General features: G+C 39.2%; 1 protein-coding gene across 15 annotated transcripts in view; it reads right to left on the bottom strand.

The window, feature by feature from the left end:
• LOC140733005 (clathrin coat assembly protein AP180-like) overlaps positions 1–22,202 on the bottom strand; it is a 180,543-nt gene that overhangs the window by 25,860 nt on the left and 132,481 nt on the right. For 11 of the 15 annotated variants that reach the window (XM_073055753.1, XM_073055754.1, XM_073055752.1 and 8 more), the window contains 7 exons: positions 22,001–22,084; positions 21,753–21,824; positions 15,301–15,381; positions 14,710–14,793; positions 14,127–14,252; positions 3,918–4,067; positions 1,970–2,000 (listed from right to left, as the gene is read on the bottom strand). In XM_073055753.1, the coding sequence (XP_072911854.1) occupies positions 1,970–2,000; positions 3,918–4,067; positions 14,127–14,252; positions 14,710–14,793; positions 15,301–15,381; positions 21,753–21,824; positions 22,001–22,084 (628 nt within the window). Of the gene's footprint in view, positions 1–1,969; positions 2,001–3,917; positions 4,068–13,198; positions 13,271–14,126; positions 14,253–14,709; positions 14,794–15,300; positions 15,382–21,752; positions 21,825–22,000; positions 22,085–22,202 lie in introns of those variants that run through there. The other 4 variants (XM_073055757.1, XM_073055764.1, XM_073055765.1 and 1 more) reach the window with 4 other exon arrangements.

The following is a 22,202-nucleotide window of genomic DNA, read 5'->3' as shown; positions in this document are numbered from 1 at the left end:
AATGATATTAAATAATCTTGAATGATGTTTGTTCTCTTCCACCTCCACTCCCGTTTTATCAGATGAAACAATACCACACACCTTGCATCCTAGGATAGTAACTAGAACGTGCCATAATAGCAAGAATCCACACTTAATAATTTACCCTTGGCCACTTCCCATTCCGTTATCTGCTTTTTGCCCTTTTGTACTATTTGACTTTCAGTCAGGTTATATAAACACTAAAGATATTACCCCTCTTGATCCCCAACTGTATTTGTTCAATATTCTCATTTCTTCGAGCTAAGCATTAGAAAGACCAAAATGAAATGACCAAATCTGACTGGCTTAGTTTGTCTGTCAAAGATCACCACCTTCATTCTTCAAACTCCTGTAATTAGTGTGCATGTGGGGAAGGCCTACCTTACTGACATAGATTATCCTTACATTTAGCATTTAGCCATATGGCCCAAGCAGAGTCCTAGGAAGCTCATTGTTGCTGGATGCAAAAACTGTGGGATTATTTCCTAAGGTTTAAATATCTTAGCTATTCAGTGATATTTAAAAACAAAAACACTACAATGAAAAAGAAAACTTTTTAAAACATACAAAACATAAATCACAAACATTAAGACAGTATAAATTTAGGAAGTAGCTTAATTGCTCCTTTGATTTATATTCACAGCTTTACAACTCCTATTTGCTGACCCTGCAACTAACTCCATCCTACCACAGGCACAGGGTCTCAGAGTTCAATAGTTCAAGTAAATTTATTATCGAAGTACACATACAGTATGTCACACTACACTAGATTCATTTTTTATTCTTTACTTATTTAGAAATACAATACAGAACGGGCCCTTCCAGCCCAATGTGCTGCACTGCCCAGCAACTTATCTATTTAACTCTAGCCTAATCACAAGACAATTCAATATACCAGTAAGTTGTAAACTTAGGCTGCTCCATCATGGGCACTAGCCTCCCCAGCATCAAGGGCACCTTCGAAAGGCGATGCCTCAAAAAGGTAGTATCAATCAATAAGGACCCCCATCACATGCCTCTTCTTATTGCCACTGTCAAGGAGGAAGTACAAGGAGCCTGAAGACACACACACACACAATGTTTCAGGAAGTTTCTTCCCCTCCACTATCAAATTTCTGTATGGATAATGAACCCACAAATAATTCCTCAGTGCTTTTTCCTCTGTTTCTGCACTACTTATTTAGTTTTTATATTGTAATTTATAGTTTTTATTTTTATACATTGAAATCTATTGCTGCCACAAAACAACAAATTTCATGACATATGGCAGTGATATCAAACCTGATTCTGATTCCATTTAACCTACTGACTGCTATCTCTTTGAACTGTGGCAGGAAACAGGAGCACCCAGGGGAACCCACAAACTCATGAAAAGGACTTACAGAGATTGCTTGAATTGAACACTGAACTCCCAACGCCCCAAGCTGTAATAGTGTCATGCTTACCACTATGCTACCGTGGCGCCCATGCTACGCTACCATTTCTTGCAGGCTTTCACAGCAGAACAAACAAATGCAACAGAATCAATGAAAAACTATACAAAAACTAAGGCAAACAAGTGCTCCGTGTGTTATTTCACCATTATGAGAACCATGAAATGTCAGCAAGATGGAACTCTGCTGCAGGCCTCCATGTAAACATTCTGAACCTAAATGTCAGACAACAAGCACAACGTGGCATCTTCTACAACCATTGTGCCCATGTTGCAAATTTCATCAGTTAGGCTCCCTTGTTATCTTCTTCGATTGAACAAACCCATTCATTAACAGTTCTTCAACATATCCAAGTGAAAATACTTCTGCACAAGTCCCTTCAAGACCTTACTCACCCCGCCCTCTGTACCTTCTCTAGTATTATAATACTCAGAACTTCCATTTGCTTGTTAAAGTCAATGCATTTTTCACAGAAGTAAGTATATTACTAAGGTTCTAAATAGAACTTTACTTACTTCTTTCCTGGAGTTGGAGAAATGCCAAGGTCTGCCATCACAAAGAAAAATCAAAACAAAAATTAACTGGACTTTATACAGCCATCATTTTATTTAATGTGTTATATTTAAACACAAACTACATGCTTATGGACACAGCAATTATTATATAATTATTACATCATATCAAAGAACTTACGAAAAAATTTTGTATTATATTTCTTATTGTAATTAAGTTTTTTTATGTACTGCATTGCTATGGCAAAATAACAAATTTCATGATGTCAGTGATATTAAATCCGATTCTGAATAAATCTATCACTTATTTTTTCTTAAGTCACAACACTATCCCTTCGCTATCTCCAAAAGAACTCCCAACTTCAAGATACTTGGAAAAAAACACACAGCTCTGAAGCGGACTGAATAAGCCCATGGTATCTGTGTCAGCTCTTCCAAATAATTAGAGCCAAATCATTCGTCCACCTCTTTCCTTTCTCTTGGCCCTTTTGCATCTTGTCCCCTTTCCAAAAGTAATGCAGACTTAGTTTAGATCAGGGGTCACCAACCTCTTTTGCAGCACGGACTGGTTTAATATTGACAATATTCTTGCGGACCGGCCGCAAATTTATCACAAATGATAACCCAAGCACTTTTTGCTGCCAAATAATTTCTTTTGGCAAACCCAAATCTGTCCCCAATAATTACTGATCCTTCATCCATTTGGAAGTTTTCTTTTTCTCACAACTTATGTGATTTTAAATATCCATCTCAAGTTTCTTTTCCAGACTTAATTGCTGGAAGGGAGAAAAGCACAGACTTGATGGGCCAAATGACAACCTTCCATGTCATAAGAAAATATGGGAAGATGAATGTAATACAACAAGAACCACAAAGATACTTACTGCACCACAAGTTTTCTCATCTACACAATTGGAATAATAATTAGTTGAGACTTGAATTACATTATTTTAACTAACACCAACTTAACTAAATACCTTAAGGGTTTCCCCTGTATTTTACGTTTTAGTTAATTAGACATAATTACTTCATATTGTGGTTTAATTTAGATTTATGACTGTAATCTGTATACTATTAAGTAGTAATTTTGGTCTTTTCATTTGGCCACCACTAAGCTAACACAGTGCAGTTACTGACCTGTTGTCAAATGCCTTCTATATCATTTAGCAGCTTCACAATGATTCCTCAATAGATTTATAAGGAAAAACCAGGTCTTAACACTCATCGCCTCTTTTATGTCTTTGGTAATCATCTCAAGCCTGGATCCAAAGGCTATCAATTTTCCTACCAGTGGAAAGTTTCCTTCTAGGGGCACAATTAATGTCCTTTAATATCCTCTCTTTACCTCCGTGTTCAATAAGGAGAAAATTTCTACTTTACATTACTATTGAAAACTATCAAATAACGAAAGGCCTAGATAGTGTGGATGATGAAAGGATGTTTCCAATAATGTGGGAGTCTAGGATCTGTTCTGATGAATGGCCTTGGCCCAAAATGTTGGCTGTTTATACATTTCCATAGATGCTTCCTGACCTGCTGAGTTCCTCCAACATTTTGTATGTGTTACTCCAGCACCTGCAGAATCTCTTCTATTGATAATCTAACTCAAAATATTCTTCAGTTATCTCATACTAGTCACTGCACTCAAATCAATGTTACCTAGAAACTTAAAACACTTGTATTCAATCAATTGGATAACATCTGATAACTTTAATTTTTTTTGTATTTTCTGTCAAATCCTGGTTGCTTTTGGTCAGCCATTTTTTTAGTGAACTATGTGGAAGAGTTCAAACATATCCAGCTTCTTGCAACTTCAGTACCACTGACAGGAAGGTTAATCGCAGCTGGCTGCAGATAAAATTTTGCAACTTTATACAACTTCAGAAATTATCAATACTTTTTGTACTTTAGAAATGAAAACAGAAGCTTGTTATAAAACAGATCAACGTACTTCCTACAAGGTTTGCAAGAGAAGAATCAAGATCACTCCCCAAGCCTTTTGTCAGCTGTGTTGTTACACCTGCTGTTGGCATTGTTGCGAGCGTTGCTTGATTCTGGGATGCCACTGTTGGCATTAGAAGATCACCTAATCCATCAAAACCTGACAAATAAAAAGGATTAATACATAGGAATGAAGAATGCAGCAAACAATATTAAAAGATAATTGCTCTCTTGCTCCACCCTTTCTTACATAAAGATGTGTAAGTTTATCCAAAACTGCATTTAGGGTACACAACAAACCAGAAGTGTAGTGAATATAATCCTATAATTCTGCTTGAACATCTCTTGGAAATAATTACTCTTTCACTGCACACTATATCCAAACATAACATACACTCAATGGCCACTTTATTAGGTACACCTGCTTGTTAATGCAAATATCTAATCAACCAATCACGTGGCAGCAACTCAATGCATACAAACATGCAAACATTCAAGAGTTTCAGTTGTGGTTCAGACTAAATACCAGAATGGGGAGGAAATACGATCTAAGTTACTTAGAATGTGGAATGATTGTTGGTGCCGAAAGGGGTGGTTTGCTATCTCAGAAACTACTAATTTCCTAGAATTTTCACAGATAACTGTCTCTAGAGTTTACAGAGAATGGTGCAAAAAACAAACTAAAAAATCCAGTAAGCAGCAGTTCTGTGGGCGAATGACCAGAATGGTTTAAACTGACAAGAAGACGACAGTAACTCAAACAACAGTGGTGTGCTGAGAAGCATCTCTGAATGCACAATGTGTCGAACACTGGGCTCCATTCCTGTATCTAATAAATTGGCCAGAGTGTAGATAGAATAATCAAAGCATCTCTGCTGAAACTTATGATGAATGCATTGACTTATTATAAATGTGAGAAAGAAAACAGTTTGGTGTCAATCTGATAACAGTGCAAGGAAGTGCTCAGGCATTGATGTAATTTAGCTTTAATTTGAAAATGCACCTTAGGGAATAGCATTTGTAACTTGTCAGTCAATTAGAAACAAAAGGCACACAGCAACAAGCTTATATCATTGAATAAATGAAGCCAAGTCACAATTAAGGCAAAAACTCACCAATAATGAAATTGTATCAAACAAGGAGCCAACGTTGATGGCATGAAATGGAAGAGAAATAAAATATGACAGCATTGTTAAGAACAGAAAGCTTTGGCTCAATATTGAACAGCAGTAGTTGCATTTCTATTTATTCCTTATAGCAGAAGCCAGCCATGCAGTTTTTAATGCTAGTTATACAACAATGGAGTCTGGTATATAATACACAATAAAAAAAGCTTTCAATATGTAACTAATTGTCATAACTAGAATCTCCAAGAAGCCACCCAAACATTCAGAGCTTTGCATCCAAAGGCAATTCATCTTTTTATTTAGAAAGACAGCATGGTAACAGGGCCTTCCAGCCCAACAAGTCTGCGCTTCCTAATTACACCCACATAATCAATTAACCTACTAACCTAGACAAGAAAACAAAAAGTTACTTTCCCCAAGCAGTAAGGCTAATCAACACCTCCACCCACTAGTCTACTCCACCACATCTATTTTACCATTTCCTGTAGCTTACCTTATGTACAGACACTCCTGAGCCTAGCGTCACTTTATGGGCATAGAATCAAACTATGTAGAAAAGCCATTTTATGTATTTATATATATTGTGTTATTTATTATTTTGTTCTTGATCTTCTTGTGCTGCATTGGATCCAGAGTAACAATTAAATTCTCCTTTACTCTTGTGTACTAGAAAGGACACTAAACAACCTGGAGTATGTCTTTGGAACGTGGGAGGAAACCCATGCTGTCACAGTGGGCTTCCTCCCACATTCTGACAGACAGCAGGTTGCTGACACTGTAACAGGGCTAAGCTAACCAGTACACTACTGTGCTGTCCCAAGACAATGTAAGGAGTTTCAATCATCATTTATTACCAAACCAGATTTTATTAAGTTGCAGGGATTCATAGTCAATCAAATTATCTTTTGAACTGTCAGGCTATATTAAAAAGGCAGTGTTTCGCAGCACTTTTTCAGAGCTGTAATGCGACCAATCACTAAGTGGGATTCATTAGAAAGGGCAAATAAAATTAAGGCAAGCACAAGCAGACTGGTCATTTTATGAGTGGGCTAGTGTTGACAGTGGCTTTAACTCATCATGCCTCGTGAGGTAAGTATCTGTGAGTTTCTCTTTTTTCTTTTTTGTTCTTCTTGGTCTGTTAGGGCATGGGTAGTACAGTGAGAATGTCTCCGGGGCAGTGTTTTGTTCTGTGTGTGAGATGTGGGAATTCTCGGAGACCTCCAGACTCCCATGTAACCACATCTGCAGCTCCTCAGAGAATGTATTAGGAAACTGGAGTGCAGCACCATGACCTACAGGGAGGTAGTCATGCCTAGGCTGCAGGTAACTGGGTGAATGACAGGAGAAGGAAGGGAAAAAGAAAGCCAGTACAGAGTACTCCTGTGGCTGTTCACTCAAAGTTTACCACTTTGGATACTGTTGAAGGGGATGACCTAACAAGGGGAAACTGCAGCAACCGGGTCTCTGTGGCTCAGAAGAGAAGAGAGGTGAAGAGGACTGCAGTGATGATAGGAGATTCCACACAGAGGAACAGAGACAAGATTCTGTGGGTGCAATAGAGGCAGCCAGATAGTATGTTAGCTCCCAGGAATCAGGATCAGGGATGTTTCAGATCGGGTCCAAGGCATTCTAAAGGGGGAGGGTGAGCAGCCAGAAGGCTTGATACACATTGGCACCAATGACATTGGTAGGAAAGGTGAGGAGGTCCTGAAGTAAAAAGCTGAAAAACTGGACCCTAGGGTAGTAATCCCTGAATTGCTGCCGGTGAGGGTAAGAATAGAATGTGTTGGCTGATGAATGGGAGGCTTGAGGAACTGGTGCAGGGGAGGGGCTCAGATTTATGAATCATTGGGATCTCTTCTGTGGAAGGTACAACCTGTACAAAGGGATGGGTCACACCTGAACCTGAGGGGGACCAATATCCATGCGGGCAAGTGAGTTAGAGCTGTTCATGAGGGTTTAAACTAATTTGGCAGGGGAATGGCGACTAGAGTGATAGTGCTGAGGAAGAGGCAATTGGTTTACAGACAGAGGCACTGTGTAGTGAGACTGCTAACAAGGAGAAGCCAATGATAGAGCAAAACTGCCATTAGCAGAATGAGTTGGAATGTAAAAGGCAGTCAAATTCAAAAAAGGTGAATACAGGATTGAAGGTGTTATAATATTTCAATGTGCACAGTATACGGAATAAGGTAAATGAACTTGTGGCGGAAAGATTATTATAGTTTGGAGATTAATGTCCAAGGATACACACTGCATTGAAAGGACAGGCAGAGAGGCAGAGGAGGTGGCGAGGCTCTGTTGGTTAAAAAAAAATTAAATCAAATCTTTAGAAAGAGGTGACATAGGACTGGAAGGTGTTGAATTGTTGTGGGTAGAGCCAAGGAACTGAAAAGGTGATGGAAGTTATATACAGAACCCAACAACAGTGAAAATGTGGTCGACAAATTACAATGGGAGATAGAAAACGCATGTCGAAGGGTCCATATTACAAAAATCATGAAGGATTTCAATATTCAGGTAGATAGGGAAAATCAGGTTGGTGCTGCATCCCAAGAGGGGGTATTTCTAGAATGCCTACAAGATGGCTTTTTAGGGCAACTCATGGTTGAGCCCATTAAGGGATCAGCTACTCTGGATTGAGTGTTGTAAAATGAAAGGGAATTGATTAGAAAGTTAAAGAAACCCTTAGGGTCCAGTGATCATAATATGATGGAATTCACCCCGCAATTTGAGAAGGAGAAGCTAAAGTCAGATGTATCAGTATTACAGTGGAGTAAAGGGAATTAGAGGCATGAAAGAGGAGCTAGCCAAAATTGATTGGAAAAAAATGTTGTCAGGGATGACAGCAGAACAGCAATAGCTGTGATTTCTGGGGACAATTTGGAAGGTGCAGGACATATACATCCCAAAGAGACAGAAGTATTCCCAAGGCAGAATAGCAACCTTGGTTAACGTGAGAAGTCAAAGCCAATATAAAAGCAAAAGAGAGGGTATACAATAGAGCAAAAATTATTGGGAATTTAGAAGATTGGGAAGTTTTTAAAAACTAACAGAAGGCAACTTAAATGTCATAAAGAAGGAAAAGATGGAATGAGAAGGTAAGCTACTGAATAATATTAAAGAGGATACCAAAAGTTTCTTCAGATACATAAAGTGTAAAACAGGTGAGAGTAGATATTGGACTGCTGGAAAATGATATTGGAGAGGTAGTTTTGGGGACAAGAAAATAGTGGACTAAGTAAATATTTTATATCAGTCAACACACACAAAATGCTGGTGGAACACAGCAAGCCAGGCAGCATCTATAAGGAGAAGCACTGTCGACGTTTCGGGCCAAAACCCTGCGTCAGGATTAACGACTCGGCCCAAAACAGCGACAGTGTTTCTCCTTACAGATGCTGCCTGGCCTGCTGCGTTTCACCTGCATTTTGTGTGTGTTGTTTGAATTTCCAGCATCTGCAGATTACCTCGTGTTTTCATTTTCTATCAGTCTTCACCGTGGAATTCACTAGCATTATGCTAGAAGTTTGAGAGTGTAAGTGGGCTGAAGTTTATGAAGTTGCCATTGTTAGGGAGAAGGTTCTTAGAAAACTGAAAGATCCGAAGGTAGACAAGTCACCTGAACCGGACAGCATACACCTCCAGGGTTCCAAAAGAAATGGCTGAAGAGATTGTGGAGGCATTAATAATGATCTTTAAAGTTCCGGAGGATTGGAAACTTGCAAATGTCATTCCACTCTTCAAGAAGGGAGAGAGGTGGAAGAAAGTACGGTAAGTTATATGCCAGTTAGTCTGACCTCAGTAGCTGGGAAGATGTTGGAGTCGAGCTTTAAGGATGTGGTTTCAGGGTATTTGGATGCACATGATAAAATAGGCAATAGTCAGCATGGTTTCATTAAGGAAAAATCTTCCCTGACAAATCTGATGGAAGTCTTTGAAGAAATAACAAGCAGGATAGACAAAGGAGAATCGGTTGATGTTGTATACTTGGATTTTCAGAAGGCCTTTGACAAGGTGCCACACGAGGCTGCTTAACAAACTACGAGCCCATGGTTTTACATTAAATATTCTAGCAAGGGTAAAGCAGTGGCTGATTGGCAAGAGGCAAAGAGTGTCAATAAAAGGAGCCTTTTCTGGTTAGCTGTTGGCGGCTAGTGGTGTTCCATGGTGGTCTATGTTGGTACCATTTCTTTTTACGTTATATGTCAATGATTTGCATGACAAAATTTATGGCTTTTTGACCAAGTTTATGGATGATATGAAGACAGGTGGAGGGGCAGGTAGTTTTGAAGAAGTAGCAAAGCTACAGAAAGGCTTAGACAGATTAGGAAAATGGGCAAAGAAGTGGCAGATGGATTGCAGCGTTGGGAAGTATATGGCCATGCACTTCAGTAGAAGAAATAATAAGAGAGAAAATTAAAAAATCTGAGGTGCAAAGGGACTTGGGAGTCTCTGTGTAGGATTTCCTAAAGGTTAATTTGCAGGTTGAGTCAGTGGAGAGGAAGGCAAATGCAATGTTTGTGTTCATTTCGAGAATACTAGACCATAAATGCAAGGATGTAATGTTGAGGCTTTATAAAACACTGGTGAGGCCTCATTTGGAATATTGTCAACCGTTTTGGGCCCCATATCTAAGAAAAGATGTGCTGATATTGGAGAAGGTTCAAAGGAGGTTCACAAATCTCTTGCCATATGAGGAGCTTTTGATGGTTCTGGGCTAACTGCATTTCAGAAGAATGAGGGATGACCTCATTGAAATGTATTGAATGTTGAAAGGCCTCGATAAGAGTGGATGTGGAGAGAATGTTTCCTATGGTGGGGGAATCTGAGGCCAGAGGACACGGCCTTAGAATAGAGGGCTGTCCTCTTAGAACGGAGATAAGGATGATTTTCTTTAGAGAGAGAGTGGTGAATCTGTGGAATTTATTGCCATAGGCAGCTGTGGCCAAGTCATTGAGTATATTTAAGGCACAGATTGATGGATTCTTGATTCATCAGGGAATGAAGGGATATGGGGAGAAGGCAGGGGCTGAGAAAGAAAATGATTCAGCCACGATGAAATAGCAGAACAAACTTGAAGGGCCAAATGGCCTCATTCTCCTCCAATATCGTATAGTCTTATGGTATTTTATAAAGTACTAAAAATACATAAACTACCATAGGAATGAAGAATTACGTAAAATGCAATAAGGGTAAGGGAGTCACCACGCTTACTTTCTAGACATCATTAAAAGCAATTGCTCTAATTGTGAACTAATTTTAGAGTCCTGTACTGTGGTGTAAAAGGCTCCCCAGGGAATGTTCAGGTTTATACCACCTGCCACCGTCAACTACAGGAAAAACAGAATATCTGGTAAACACTCAGATCAGGCCATATCTATGGAAAAAGAAACTGTTGATATTCTAGATTGAAGCTCTTATAACAATGGAAGAGCAGAAACAAGGCAGTTTTAAGTTGCAGAGAGGTGGGAAGAAGAATTAATGCAATCACTGCTACATCACTGGGAGGACAAGATCAAGGTTGTGGTGGGCATAAGTTGTAGACAAGTAAATCTTTTGATAACAGCAGGTAGATAGCAAACCTAAACAAGAGGTATTAAGAGCCATCAGAGCATAAGACATAGGACAAAGAATTAGGTCATTCAGCCCATCGAATCTGCTCCACTACTCCATCACGGCTGATTTATTATCCCTCTCAACCCCATTCCACTGCTTTCTCCCCATAACCTTTTCATGCCCTTACTAATCAAGAACCCATCAACCTCTGCTTTACATATACCCAGTGACTTGGCCTCCACAACCATCTGTGGCAATGAACTCCAAGTATTCACTACGCTCTGGCTAAAGAAATCAATGCCAATCCTTGTTGTAAAGAGATGCGCTTGTATTCAGAGGCTGTGCCCTCTGATCCCAGACTCCCCCCACTATTGGGAACATCCTCACGTCATCTACTCTATCTAGGCCTTTCAATATTTGGTAGGTTTCAACGCGATACACCATCAAACACTCCTCACACTTAACCCTTCCATTCCTGGGAGCATTCTTGTGAACCTTATCTAATGCCAATGTATTGTTTTTTAGATAAGGATAATAGATAATAAGTGGTTTATTATTGTCATGTGCTGAGGTACAGTGGAAAACTTTGTTTTGTATGCCATCCTTGCTAACCATTTCATTTCATCACACCGGTATTATGAAAGCTGAATATAGTGTTAGTTATAGAGAAAGTGCAGTGCAGGTAAGCAGTAAAGTGCTAGGCCATGACAAAGTAGATAGTGAGGTCACTTTATCATACCGTGGGACTGTTCAATAATCTTACTGTATGTCAGCAGGAAAGAAGCTATCCTTGTGGTACCTGCTTTCAGGACTTGATGCCTTCCGCACTTCGTGAGGGGGGAGAAGAGAGGATGCCTGTGGTGTGCGTGGGGTCTTTGATTACGTTGGCTGCTTAGTAAAAGCAGCAAGATAAAATCTGTGCTCACCCCACCTTCCCGCCATCTTAACAGGGAGAGTTCCTCTCGTCTTCACCTATCACCCCATGAATCTCCGCGTTAAACAAATCATTCTTCAACAGGATCCTACCACCAAACAGATCTTTATCTTCCACCCCCCCCCCCCCCCACACTCTCTGCTTTCCACAGGGATTGCTTCTCTTTACCCATTCGTCCTTCCCCTAATCTCGCTCATGGCACATACCCTGCAAGTGACAGATATGCTACACTTGCTCATTTACCTCCATTCAGGGCCCACAACTGTCCTTCCAGGTGAGGCATCACTTCAGCTGCGAACCTATAGTCAATATTTTCCAGTGCTCCAGAAGTGGACTCCTCTACATTGGTGAGACCCAAAGTAAACTGGGGCTGCTTTATTCGAGCACCTCTGTCAAAGATAGAATTTCCTGATAGCAAACCTTTTTAATTCCTATCCTGATTCCCATTCCAACATGTTGGCCCATGGATATCTCTTTCACTGAAATGAGGCCACTCTCAGGGTGGAGGGGCAACATCTCATATTCCATCAAGATAGCCTCCAACCTCATGGAATGAACATTGTTTTTTCCTTCCAGTAATTTTCCTTTCCCACTCCTCTTCGATTCCTCACTCTGTCCTTTTACCTCTTCTACTCGTCTGCCATCACCATCCCTTGGGTGCCCTTCCTTCATCCCTTTCTCCCACGGTCCACTCTCCTCTCCTGTCAGATCCGTCTTCTCCAGCCCTTTACTTTTCCTACTCACCTGGCTTCTAGTTGGCTCTCCTTCCCCTTCCCCCACCTTTTTATTTTTGGCATCATCCGCCTTTCCTTTCCAATCCCGACGTAGAGTCTCAGCCCGAAAGGTCGACTGCTTATTTTTTCCCATTGATGTTGTCTGACCTGCTAAGTTCCTCCAGCATTTTGTGTTTATTTCCTCTGGATTTCAGGCATCTGTAGAATTTTGTGTTTATCTGAGAACTATTAAGTCTTATTCATCCTTCTCACTATACAACATAAAACTAACTATGATTTTTCATTTCAGACAGAAAGTCTTTGATCTGAAAGATTAAGTGTTTCTTTCCGGAAATCCTGCTCAACCAATGCTTCCAGCTTTTCATATTTTTATAGATGTCTGATGGAGAATATATTGGCTGGTTGCATCACAATGTGGTATGTAAACTCCAATGCTTTTGAACAGAAAATGTTACAAAAAATAGTGGAAACCACAGGTAAACCCCCCCCCCCCACCATTAAGCTCATCTACACGAAGTATTGTCATAGGAGAGCAGAATTCTTATCAGTGATCCCCACCACCCGAGACATGTTCTCTTCTCACAGCTGCCTTCAGGAAGAAGGTACAGGAGCCTCAAAATACACATCAGTAGTTTCAGGAACAGTTATTACCCCTCTGCTTCACTTGTCCCGTCATTGAAATGTTCCCACAACCTCTGGACTAATTGCCAAGGACTCTTCATCTCATGTTCTTGATGCTTGTTGCTTGTTTATTATTATTTCTTTCCTTCTTTTTGTATTTGCAGTTTGTTGTCATTTGCACACTGGTCCAGCGCTCAAGTTGGTGCGGTCTTTCATTGATTTTGTTAGTTATTTGATTATGGATTTATTGAGTATGCCCACAAGAAAATGAACCACAGGGATATATATGGTGACATACATGTAATTTGATAATAAACTTACTTTGAACTTTTCTACCATCTGCAGATTTTCTTTTAGATTTTCATCCACTGCCAATCTAAGAATACTGCTAGAAAATAACATAAATAATAACTCAAGGATTTTTTTGGCCTTCTTCTGAAGCTGAATGCATCGAGTTATAGAACAATACAGCACAGAAGCAGATCCTTCAGCCGACTTAGTCCATGCCAAACTATTAATCTGCATAGTCCCATCAAAATGCACCTGGACCATAGCATTCCATACTTCTCCTATCCACGTACCTATCCAAATTTCTCTTAAATGTTGAAATCGAGCCTGAATTCACCACTTCCACTGGCACTCTCACCATCCTCTGAGTGAAGATGTTCCCTTTAAACATTTCACCTTTCACCCTCAACCCATGACTTTTAGTTCTAGTCTCACCAAACCCCAGTGGAAAAAAGCCCACTTTCATGTACCCTATCTATACCCCTTATAAATTTGTATACCTCTGTCAAATCTCCCCTCAATCTTCTATGTTCTAGGGAATAAAGTCCTGACCTATTCTATCCTTCCTTATAAACTCAGGTCCTCAAGCCCCAGCAACTTTTTCTCTGCACTCTTTCAATCTTATTGATAATCATCCTGTAGGGAGGTGACCAGAACTGCAGACAACATTGCAAATTGGACCTCGCCGATGTCTGATACAACTTCAAGATAACATCCCAACTCCTGTACTTGACAGTTTCATTTATGAAGGCCAATGTGCCAAATGCTTTCTTTCCACCTCTATCTATTTGTGACTTTCAAGGAATTATGAACATGTATCCCAGATGCCTCTATTCTACCATCTCTATTCTAAAATATTTAAATACCTTTACATTTTAAAATTATTCAAGTGATAAAGGGCTCAAACAATTTTATTCCTTCCAACTATTGAAAATAAGATATTTTACTTCCTTTACCTGATGAGTCGAGTGTACTGCTTGCAGTCGTCATACCAAAAGCAGCTTCAAAGTCAGGTTGCAAAATATTATTTGAAACTGGAGGCACTGTCACATTTGTAGTTGCCATAAATGCATTTCCAAAGCCTTGAAGAAACAAAAATATATATACTGTATACTTTTTTTAAAAAAAAGGCTATGTCACATAAATTACACTCTTTGGATTACAGCTAACCTCAAGAGCAAATCACCTCCTCTTGGAAAGTTCTTCAAACTGGTTAAATCAAATGCAATTCCAGACAACGTAAATACAGTGGTGTGGATATAGGACAGTGCATGGAATTACATTTACAATTACATAATGTTGAAAACTCGATCCTGCACTAGAAATACGCTGAATGAAAACAGTAGATTTTAAACAGTTTTGATATTTAACAGAACTGCAACAACTTCAAGCTACAAGGAAAGGATATTACAAAATAAAATTAGTAGTACACACACATTCTGCAAAACGAATGACTACTTTAAATCTCACACCCCAACCCATCACCACTACCCTCCAAGTACATCCTTTGCCCTCCCCATCACAATGAAAGTCAGTTACCAGCTAGCAAGTCGGACGATGCAGATGAAGTGGAAAGGGCCTGATTGGCAGGCTGAGACTCAGGAACAGAACTGCCAAAGGCATCTAATATTGGAATCCAGAGGAGCAGCACAAAAAAGAGCGAAGAAAGCACCAAACTTAGATCAACTGATTTCTGCAACCATCAGAAACAATTAGCCACTTAAGCGCAAGCGAACAGATTTCAGATTTCTACTTGTTTAGCAAAGGATGCAACATATTCAGAATGTCAAACGTTTCTACGTCACATGCTATCCTAAAAATCACACAATTTATCCACTTTAGATGCATTTGAAAACTAGTTTAATATCTTGGTGCAGAATGGTATTTCAGTGAAAAATTCAGTATTTGTACAAGATAACATTTACACAACTGAATTTAAGATCATACATGCGGTGCTACTGAGAAACATTAATAATGATGATTGCAAAAGTGTTGGAAGATCTGTTTATTTTAATGAACATTTTAAACAGCACTCAGTCTGTTTTGCTGCCACATTAATTTTAAATACCAGTGCCAATGAAATGCTGAACATCTGCTCAACTTGGGGAGATATCTGAAAAGTATACCCACCACCAAACAGATCAAGTACGGCTGAAGGTTCTGATTTAGCAGGAGAGGCACTGACTGTGGGTGGTGCTACAAATGCTTCAACTGTTGCAGGCAAATAAAGGAAAATAATATAAGTAACAACAGAAATACCAGAGATTTCTCATAATAAGATTAGCAGTTGTTCCTAAACCATAATTTGAAAGTTAGTTGTCTTCTTGTTAGGTCATTTCAAAATAATTCCAGCAGCAAGAACAATTTTCAACATCTCAGACTCATTTTCTACCAATTGTCAGAGGTGATATAACGGTAAGTATCCTTAAAAATTTGTGGAAGCCCAGTCTACAAACAAACATTTCCATTTGTATTTATTGGTGGCTTACTATTTAAATTACATGAATTTCAAGGTTTAAAAGGAATTCGTTTTCAGTGTTACTGTCTCATTTATCGAGTAATCCTTAAAATTTGAGCATTTATGTTCATTATCTCCTGCATCTTGAAATGAAAGGTTGAAATGAAATGAAAGGCCTTGCAGAGGGTGGTTAGGGGAGCAGAGAAGGTTATTGGGGTCTCCCTACCTTCTGTCCAAGACCTCTTTCAGAGTCGATGCCTTCAGAAGACACAGTACATCATTAGAGACCCCTCACACCCTCTCCATGAACTGTTTGTTCTTCTGCCATCAGGTAAACGTTACAGGAGCATCAAAACTAAAACCACAAGGCTACTAAACAGCTTCCTCCCACAGGGAGTCAGACTGCTAAATAGCTGCTCTAACTGACTCTGCTTTGGACACTTATAACTTGTTTTTAACTGACATGTGGCTGTTGTGTTTTACTGTTTATTGCTATGTTTATTATTTAGTGTTGCATTTGTTATGTTATGATTGCACTGCTCCTGGGAAACGCTGTCTCATTCTGCCCTGCAGGGCTGATATACAGTTAGAATGACAATAAAGTTTTTGAATCTTGATTAATTAATTAAAGATAGAGTGCAGAACAGGCCTTTCTGGCCCAACGAGCTGTAACCTGCAGCAACCCACCTATTTAACCCAATGCTAATCACAGGACAATTTACAATGACCAACTAACCTACTAACCGGCACGTCTTCAGACTGTGGGAGGAAGCCCACATATACAAGGGAAGAGCATACAACTTTCTTAAAGAGGACACAGGAATTGACCTCCGATACCCCAAGCTGTGATAGTGTTGCGCTAACTACTACATTACCATGGCACCCTAAATGTTCTTCCCATTAAATATCTATGGCCCATGATGTTCAATTATATGACAACCTTGAATATTCCCCCATTGCTTTAGCTTTAACACAAATTTTATAAAAATAATTAACAACAAACAACTGAAGACAACACTTTTTCCCAGAGGTCCTTAAATCAAAATCGGAAGTTCATTATTCATTGTACGATGGCATTTCAAATGTTTTTAATTAAAATGATTACAAATAGAAATGAAATCAACATATTGGAAATCCCTCAAAAAGCCAGGTCTGACATTTGGGTTCCTGGTGAAATTTGTGTATTTATACTTCAGACCAGAATTTGAAAGCAATAGTCAGGAGTGCTCTACATTCTTAACAGAAAAGGATAAAGGCCTAGGTGTGAAAGGGAAGGGATAAATGAAGTAAAGAAGAGGTTAAGAACATAAGACATAGCAGAATTAGGCCATTTGCTCCATCAAGTCTGCTCAGACATTCCATAATGGCTGGATCTAGTATCCATCTCAAACCCAATCTCCTGCTTCTCCCTGTAACTTTTGACACCTCAACTAATTAAGAACCTATCAAACTCTGCTTTAAATATGCACAATGATGTGGCCTCCACAGGCTTCGGTGGCAATGAATTCCACACAAATTACATGACCTTTCTCTGTGGAAAAATGCTTTTGGCAAACTGGAAAGGAAATATCTGACTGGTTAATTTAGAAGATCCTGTTATGGCATTCAAAAGGCAATAAAAGAAACATCCTGAAAGTTGTCAAAGAAATGAAATGGGATGTCAAAAAAAGCTTCCACTCTTCAAAATTAGCGAAATCTAACTGTCCCAACATTTATCCAGTACATTCAGTTTCAGAAATAGTTATACCAGTTATAGCTGTCCGCAGCTTTGATAATGGTGTTGAGTTAGTAATGAGCCAAATTATGCACATGAATACATTTGGAAGCTCAAATTAAGTGAAAATGCCAAAGGGTTGTAAAGAATCTGTAAGCAGTGGACAAAATAGAGGGGATATATACAGGTAGGGATTGAGTAGGTGTAATAGAATTTTCCCAATGTGCACTCACAGGTGATGAGCCTTCCTGCTAAAATTGCAATTCCATTGTGTCCCACCAATCAATGCAGTCTGTCACTGACCAAATTAAATTTTCATTTTGACTGACTGCATCACAACCTGGTAGTCTGCCCAAACTCCAATGAGTCACCTACCCAAATCCACTTACTTTTTACAAAATTCTGTTAACTGAATTCAAGTTCTTAAAAGCCTGATTATCACCATGACCCATTTAAGCATGCCATTTCCTCTTTGGCTTTGGCAACCGCCAATTCCACTCGCTTGAGGGCACTGAAAACGAACCAGATTATTCACAACTTCAAAGTCAGAGTTACAAAGCAGGAAAGAGCCCATCAGACCAACTCATCCATGCCAATTAAGATGTCATTCCAAGCTAGTCTCTTGTTGGCCAATATCCCTCTAAACCTTTTCTGTCCATGTACCCATCTGAACATTGCAATTGTGCCAGGCTTGCTCCATACAAAAAATGTTACCCCTCGGGTCCTTTTTAAAATCTTCTCCCTCTCATTTAAAAATCTATTTTGACTAGTTTATTTATTTTGGGATACAGTGCAGAATAGGCCCTTCCGCCCTTTGAGCCTAACTAGCATGTCTTTGGACTGTGGGAGGATGTGCAGACTCATTACACAGTACACGAGAATTGAACTTCGAACTCAATTGCCCATACCACGATGTTATCATGGTGCCCTAGTTTTAGGTTCCTCTACCCTAAGGACAGATTATCCACCTTTAACCACACTCATGTGGATAAATCTTTACAAGGTCACACTTCAGCTTCCTGTAGTCTAGGGAAAACCAAAAGTCCCATCTTCTCCTTATAAGCTTTCCACACCCAGTAACTTCCTCACAACTCTTTTTCTAAACTTCCAGTTCATTCTGTTTTGACTGAGATGCTAGTGACCATAAATCCACGCCATCACCAAAGTGCTTAACGACATTGTCCGAAGCTATCCTTGGCATAGCTCACCTGCTGCTGCAAAGTTCATCTATGCATGTTACCTACAGATTTGTAATTTCAACATACTCTTGTAAGACAATCCTCTCCTATACAGTGGATTCCGGTGAATTCGGCCATCAGTTAATCAGGCCAGCGGCTTATTTGTGGCAACTCTTAACGAACTAAAACTAGTCCAGAAAATGGTCGGAGTTTCCTTTGTTTATTTTGGGTACTAAGCTACTTAACTGGGACACGAGACTGATGCCAAAGAGTTTGTAGGTAGTGTCAGTCACATGTACTTGTATGGTTGTTAAACACTACACCATGGTTAGAGTGAACAGTTTTTAAATACTGTCGGTTGTGTCTATATGCCTTCACAAAGCAGTGATTTCTGTCACTGATAGTTGGCAAGAAATAAGCAGTAAGACAATTCAATACTGTTTTGCTCACTGTGGTTTGAAGTATTCAGGCTTGGAGATGCCAGAAACAAGCAGGAGTGAAAGTGAAAATGAAAATGAAACAATTTCATTACTTCAGCAAGTTAGGAATTACGAAGAATTAAGGCATTGACAATTATCTTGAATGTTACAATGAAAATGAAGATCTAGGGGATGCAATCATCAAAACATTGTGAGGTCCATGTACCATTCCTCATCGGGGGATCAGAAGAGTAGTCAGCAACTTCAAATTCCTTAGTGATATCACTTCAGAGGATCAGTCCTGGCCCAGCACGTAAGTGCAATTACAAAGAAAGCACATTAGTGCCTCTATTTCCTTATGTTTGCAAAGATTCAGCATGACATCCAAAACTTTGATGTGTGGTAGGGAGTATATTGACTGGTTGCATCATAGCCTGGTATGGAAACACTAATGTCCTTGAACAGAAAATCCCACAAAAAGTCATGGATATGGTCAAGTCCATCATGGGTAAAGCCCTCCCCACTACTGACCACATCTACATGAAGTGCTGTCACAGAAAAGCAGCATCCATCATCAAGGACCCCCACCACTCAGGCCATTGATATGCTCTCATCAGGAAGGTGGTACAGGAGTCTCAGAATCCACACCACCAGGTTCAGGAACAGTTACTACCCCTTAACCATCAGACTCTTAAACGAGAGGGGATGACTTCACACCCGCCAGCACTGAACTGTCCCCACAACCTATGGACGCACTTTTAAGGACTCCTTATATAATGTTCTCAATATTTATTGCTTAATTATTTTTTTCTCTCTCTCTCTTTTGTATTTACACAGTTTGTTGTCTTTTGCATATTGGTTGTTCGCCCATCCTGTTGGGTGTGGCTTTTCACTGACTATTGTATTTCTTTGATTTACTGTACATGCCAGAAAGAAAATGAATCTCAGCATTGTATATTGTGACATACTGTATACATACTTTAATAATAAATTTACTTTGAACTTTGAAAGCAGTTCATTATCTGTATTGATTTTGTTCACTTACAGTCTAGCAAAAGAACATGGCAGCATACATTAGATAAATTCCTCTGTTGCTAATTATTAGGAATTAATAGTTTTACAGTGCTGTAATAGTATTGGTAGTGTCCTAATTTGTTTTGTATTTTAAGTGCATAATTTGTTACTCAGTTAAATGGTAGTTTGCCCTTTTTTTTAATGCCTTTTTTAACTATTTCCATAAAACTTCGACTAAGCTGACACCAAAATGAGCTGAAATGTACTGGTTCTGATGTGTCCCAGTTAACTGGAATCCACTGCACTATACTTAAAATGAGCCGAAATGTACTGGTTCTGATGTGTCCCAGTTAACTGGAATCCACTGCACTATACTTAAAATGAGCCGAAATGTACTGGTTCTGATGTGTCCCAGTTAACTGGAATCCACTGCACTATACTTAAAATGAGCCGAAATGTACTGGTTCTGATGTGTCCCAGTTAACCGGAATCCACTGCACTAAAAATGAGCCAAAATGTACTAGTTCTGATGTGCCCCAATTAACCAGAATCCACTGCACTATACTTAATCTCAACTCCACCATCTGTATCCTAAATTATTCAAAATTCAGTTAATCTGTGGATTCTTGACCTTCATCAACTAAAATCAGTCACCCTCATAATTAATGTCCAACTGTCCTCAAACAATTTAAGGAATCCAAGCATCCAGCTTAATTACACTCCCCTTTTTTCCCATTTCCATCTTTTTACTACATTTTCCAGCTTGAAACTTAGTTCTATTATGACTTTCCATTACTTAGCCTACTGACAGTGCAGCTTAAGGGCAATTTATGGGTAATTATACTCCTACAAAGAAACTTGGAAGTTAGACCATAAGACATGGAAGCAGAATTATGCCATTCAGCCCCATCAAGTCTGCTCAACCTTTTGATCATGGCTGATTTATTTCCCCATCAACACCAAGTTCTGCTTTATTACAACCACTATATGCAAAACAAGGTATTATCTTTCCAATTTTGGGGCCATTGGTTCTGCTTTTGTCTGATCTCTTTCTTTAGCCATCTTCCTGGAAAACTTGTGAAGCTTCTCATCCATCCAGTGCCTTTAATTCCCTTCCCCAACAATCCAGGGCCACACATCTCTACTATCTTGATGTTACTCCAAGCCTGTTTATCGCCAAGCCTTCAACCTTCCTCCAAGCCACTTAATGTCCAAAACTTCTGTGGTACTTGTATTATCTCCTTAGAACATTGAACAGTACAAATTAGTAATCAAATGACCAACTAAACTAACCCCCTTTGCCTATACAAAACCTATACTATTCCACTTTACTCACATTCATGTGTCTATCGAAATATCTCTTAAAAGTACCTAATGTATCTGTCTCTACCACCACCCAAGGCAGCACCTTCCAGACACCATTCACTTTTGTGCAAAAAAAAACTTGACCCTCACATCGCCTTTGGACTTAACCCCTCTCAACTTAAATGCATGGCCTCTAGTCTTAGACATTCCAACCTTTGGAAAAAGATACTGTCTGTCTACTCTATCTATGCCTCTCACAATCTTATAAACCTCTAACCACATGGATCATAATTATGCCAAGTTTCTATACTCATACACATTATTTGGAATTATGTCTACGTTAGTACATCTGGTTATTAATTTGCATTTCTTAACCAAGCTGCATCTGTCCCAGAGGACATAAAAATTAAATGATTTCTTCATATAACTGCCACAATCCATTTTAGCTTTCACAATTACCAATTTTTATGTTCAAAGAGTATAGGAAGACTCACCAGATAACAGATCAGCAGTAAGACTACTTTCTGGCAAAGGGGAAGCCCCACGTGAAGGGGTTGAAAAAGCATCTTTGAAAGCGAAAGTGAAAGCAAGTAAACAGTTAAACAGTGAATTATTCCTACTTCCGAAATGCATTATTTTATAAATTAAAACGGGTTCCAAATGATTACACAATGTTGTCAAATTTTTTGTCTGTGTTTGGGAATTTCAGATGGGAAATGAGATGTTCTCTTTTTTTGAGTACCTGATGCAAATAGGTCTATACTAGGACCCGCTTCAGGTTTAGGAGCTGTAGATGCATTTGGCTCAGGAACAGAATCAAATAAATCTAAGAACAAAGACAAGATACATTAATTCCAAATCTCCTTTAACAAAAGTGGAGCAGTTAAAAAGTTTTAACATAAATTGATTACACAAGCTGACTGCTAACTAGAAGTTAAGCAAAT

The sequence above is a fragment of the Hemitrygon akajei genome, chromosome 9 (assembly GCF_048418815.1).
Source record: "Hemitrygon akajei chromosome 9, sHemAka1.3, whole genome shotgun sequence".
NCBI lineage: Eukaryota > Metazoa > Chordata > Chondrichthyes > Myliobatiformes > Dasyatidae > Hemitrygon > Hemitrygon akajei.
Note: the sequence above shows the minus strand (reverse complement) of the source record. Positions and strands in the feature narration are given on the sequence as shown.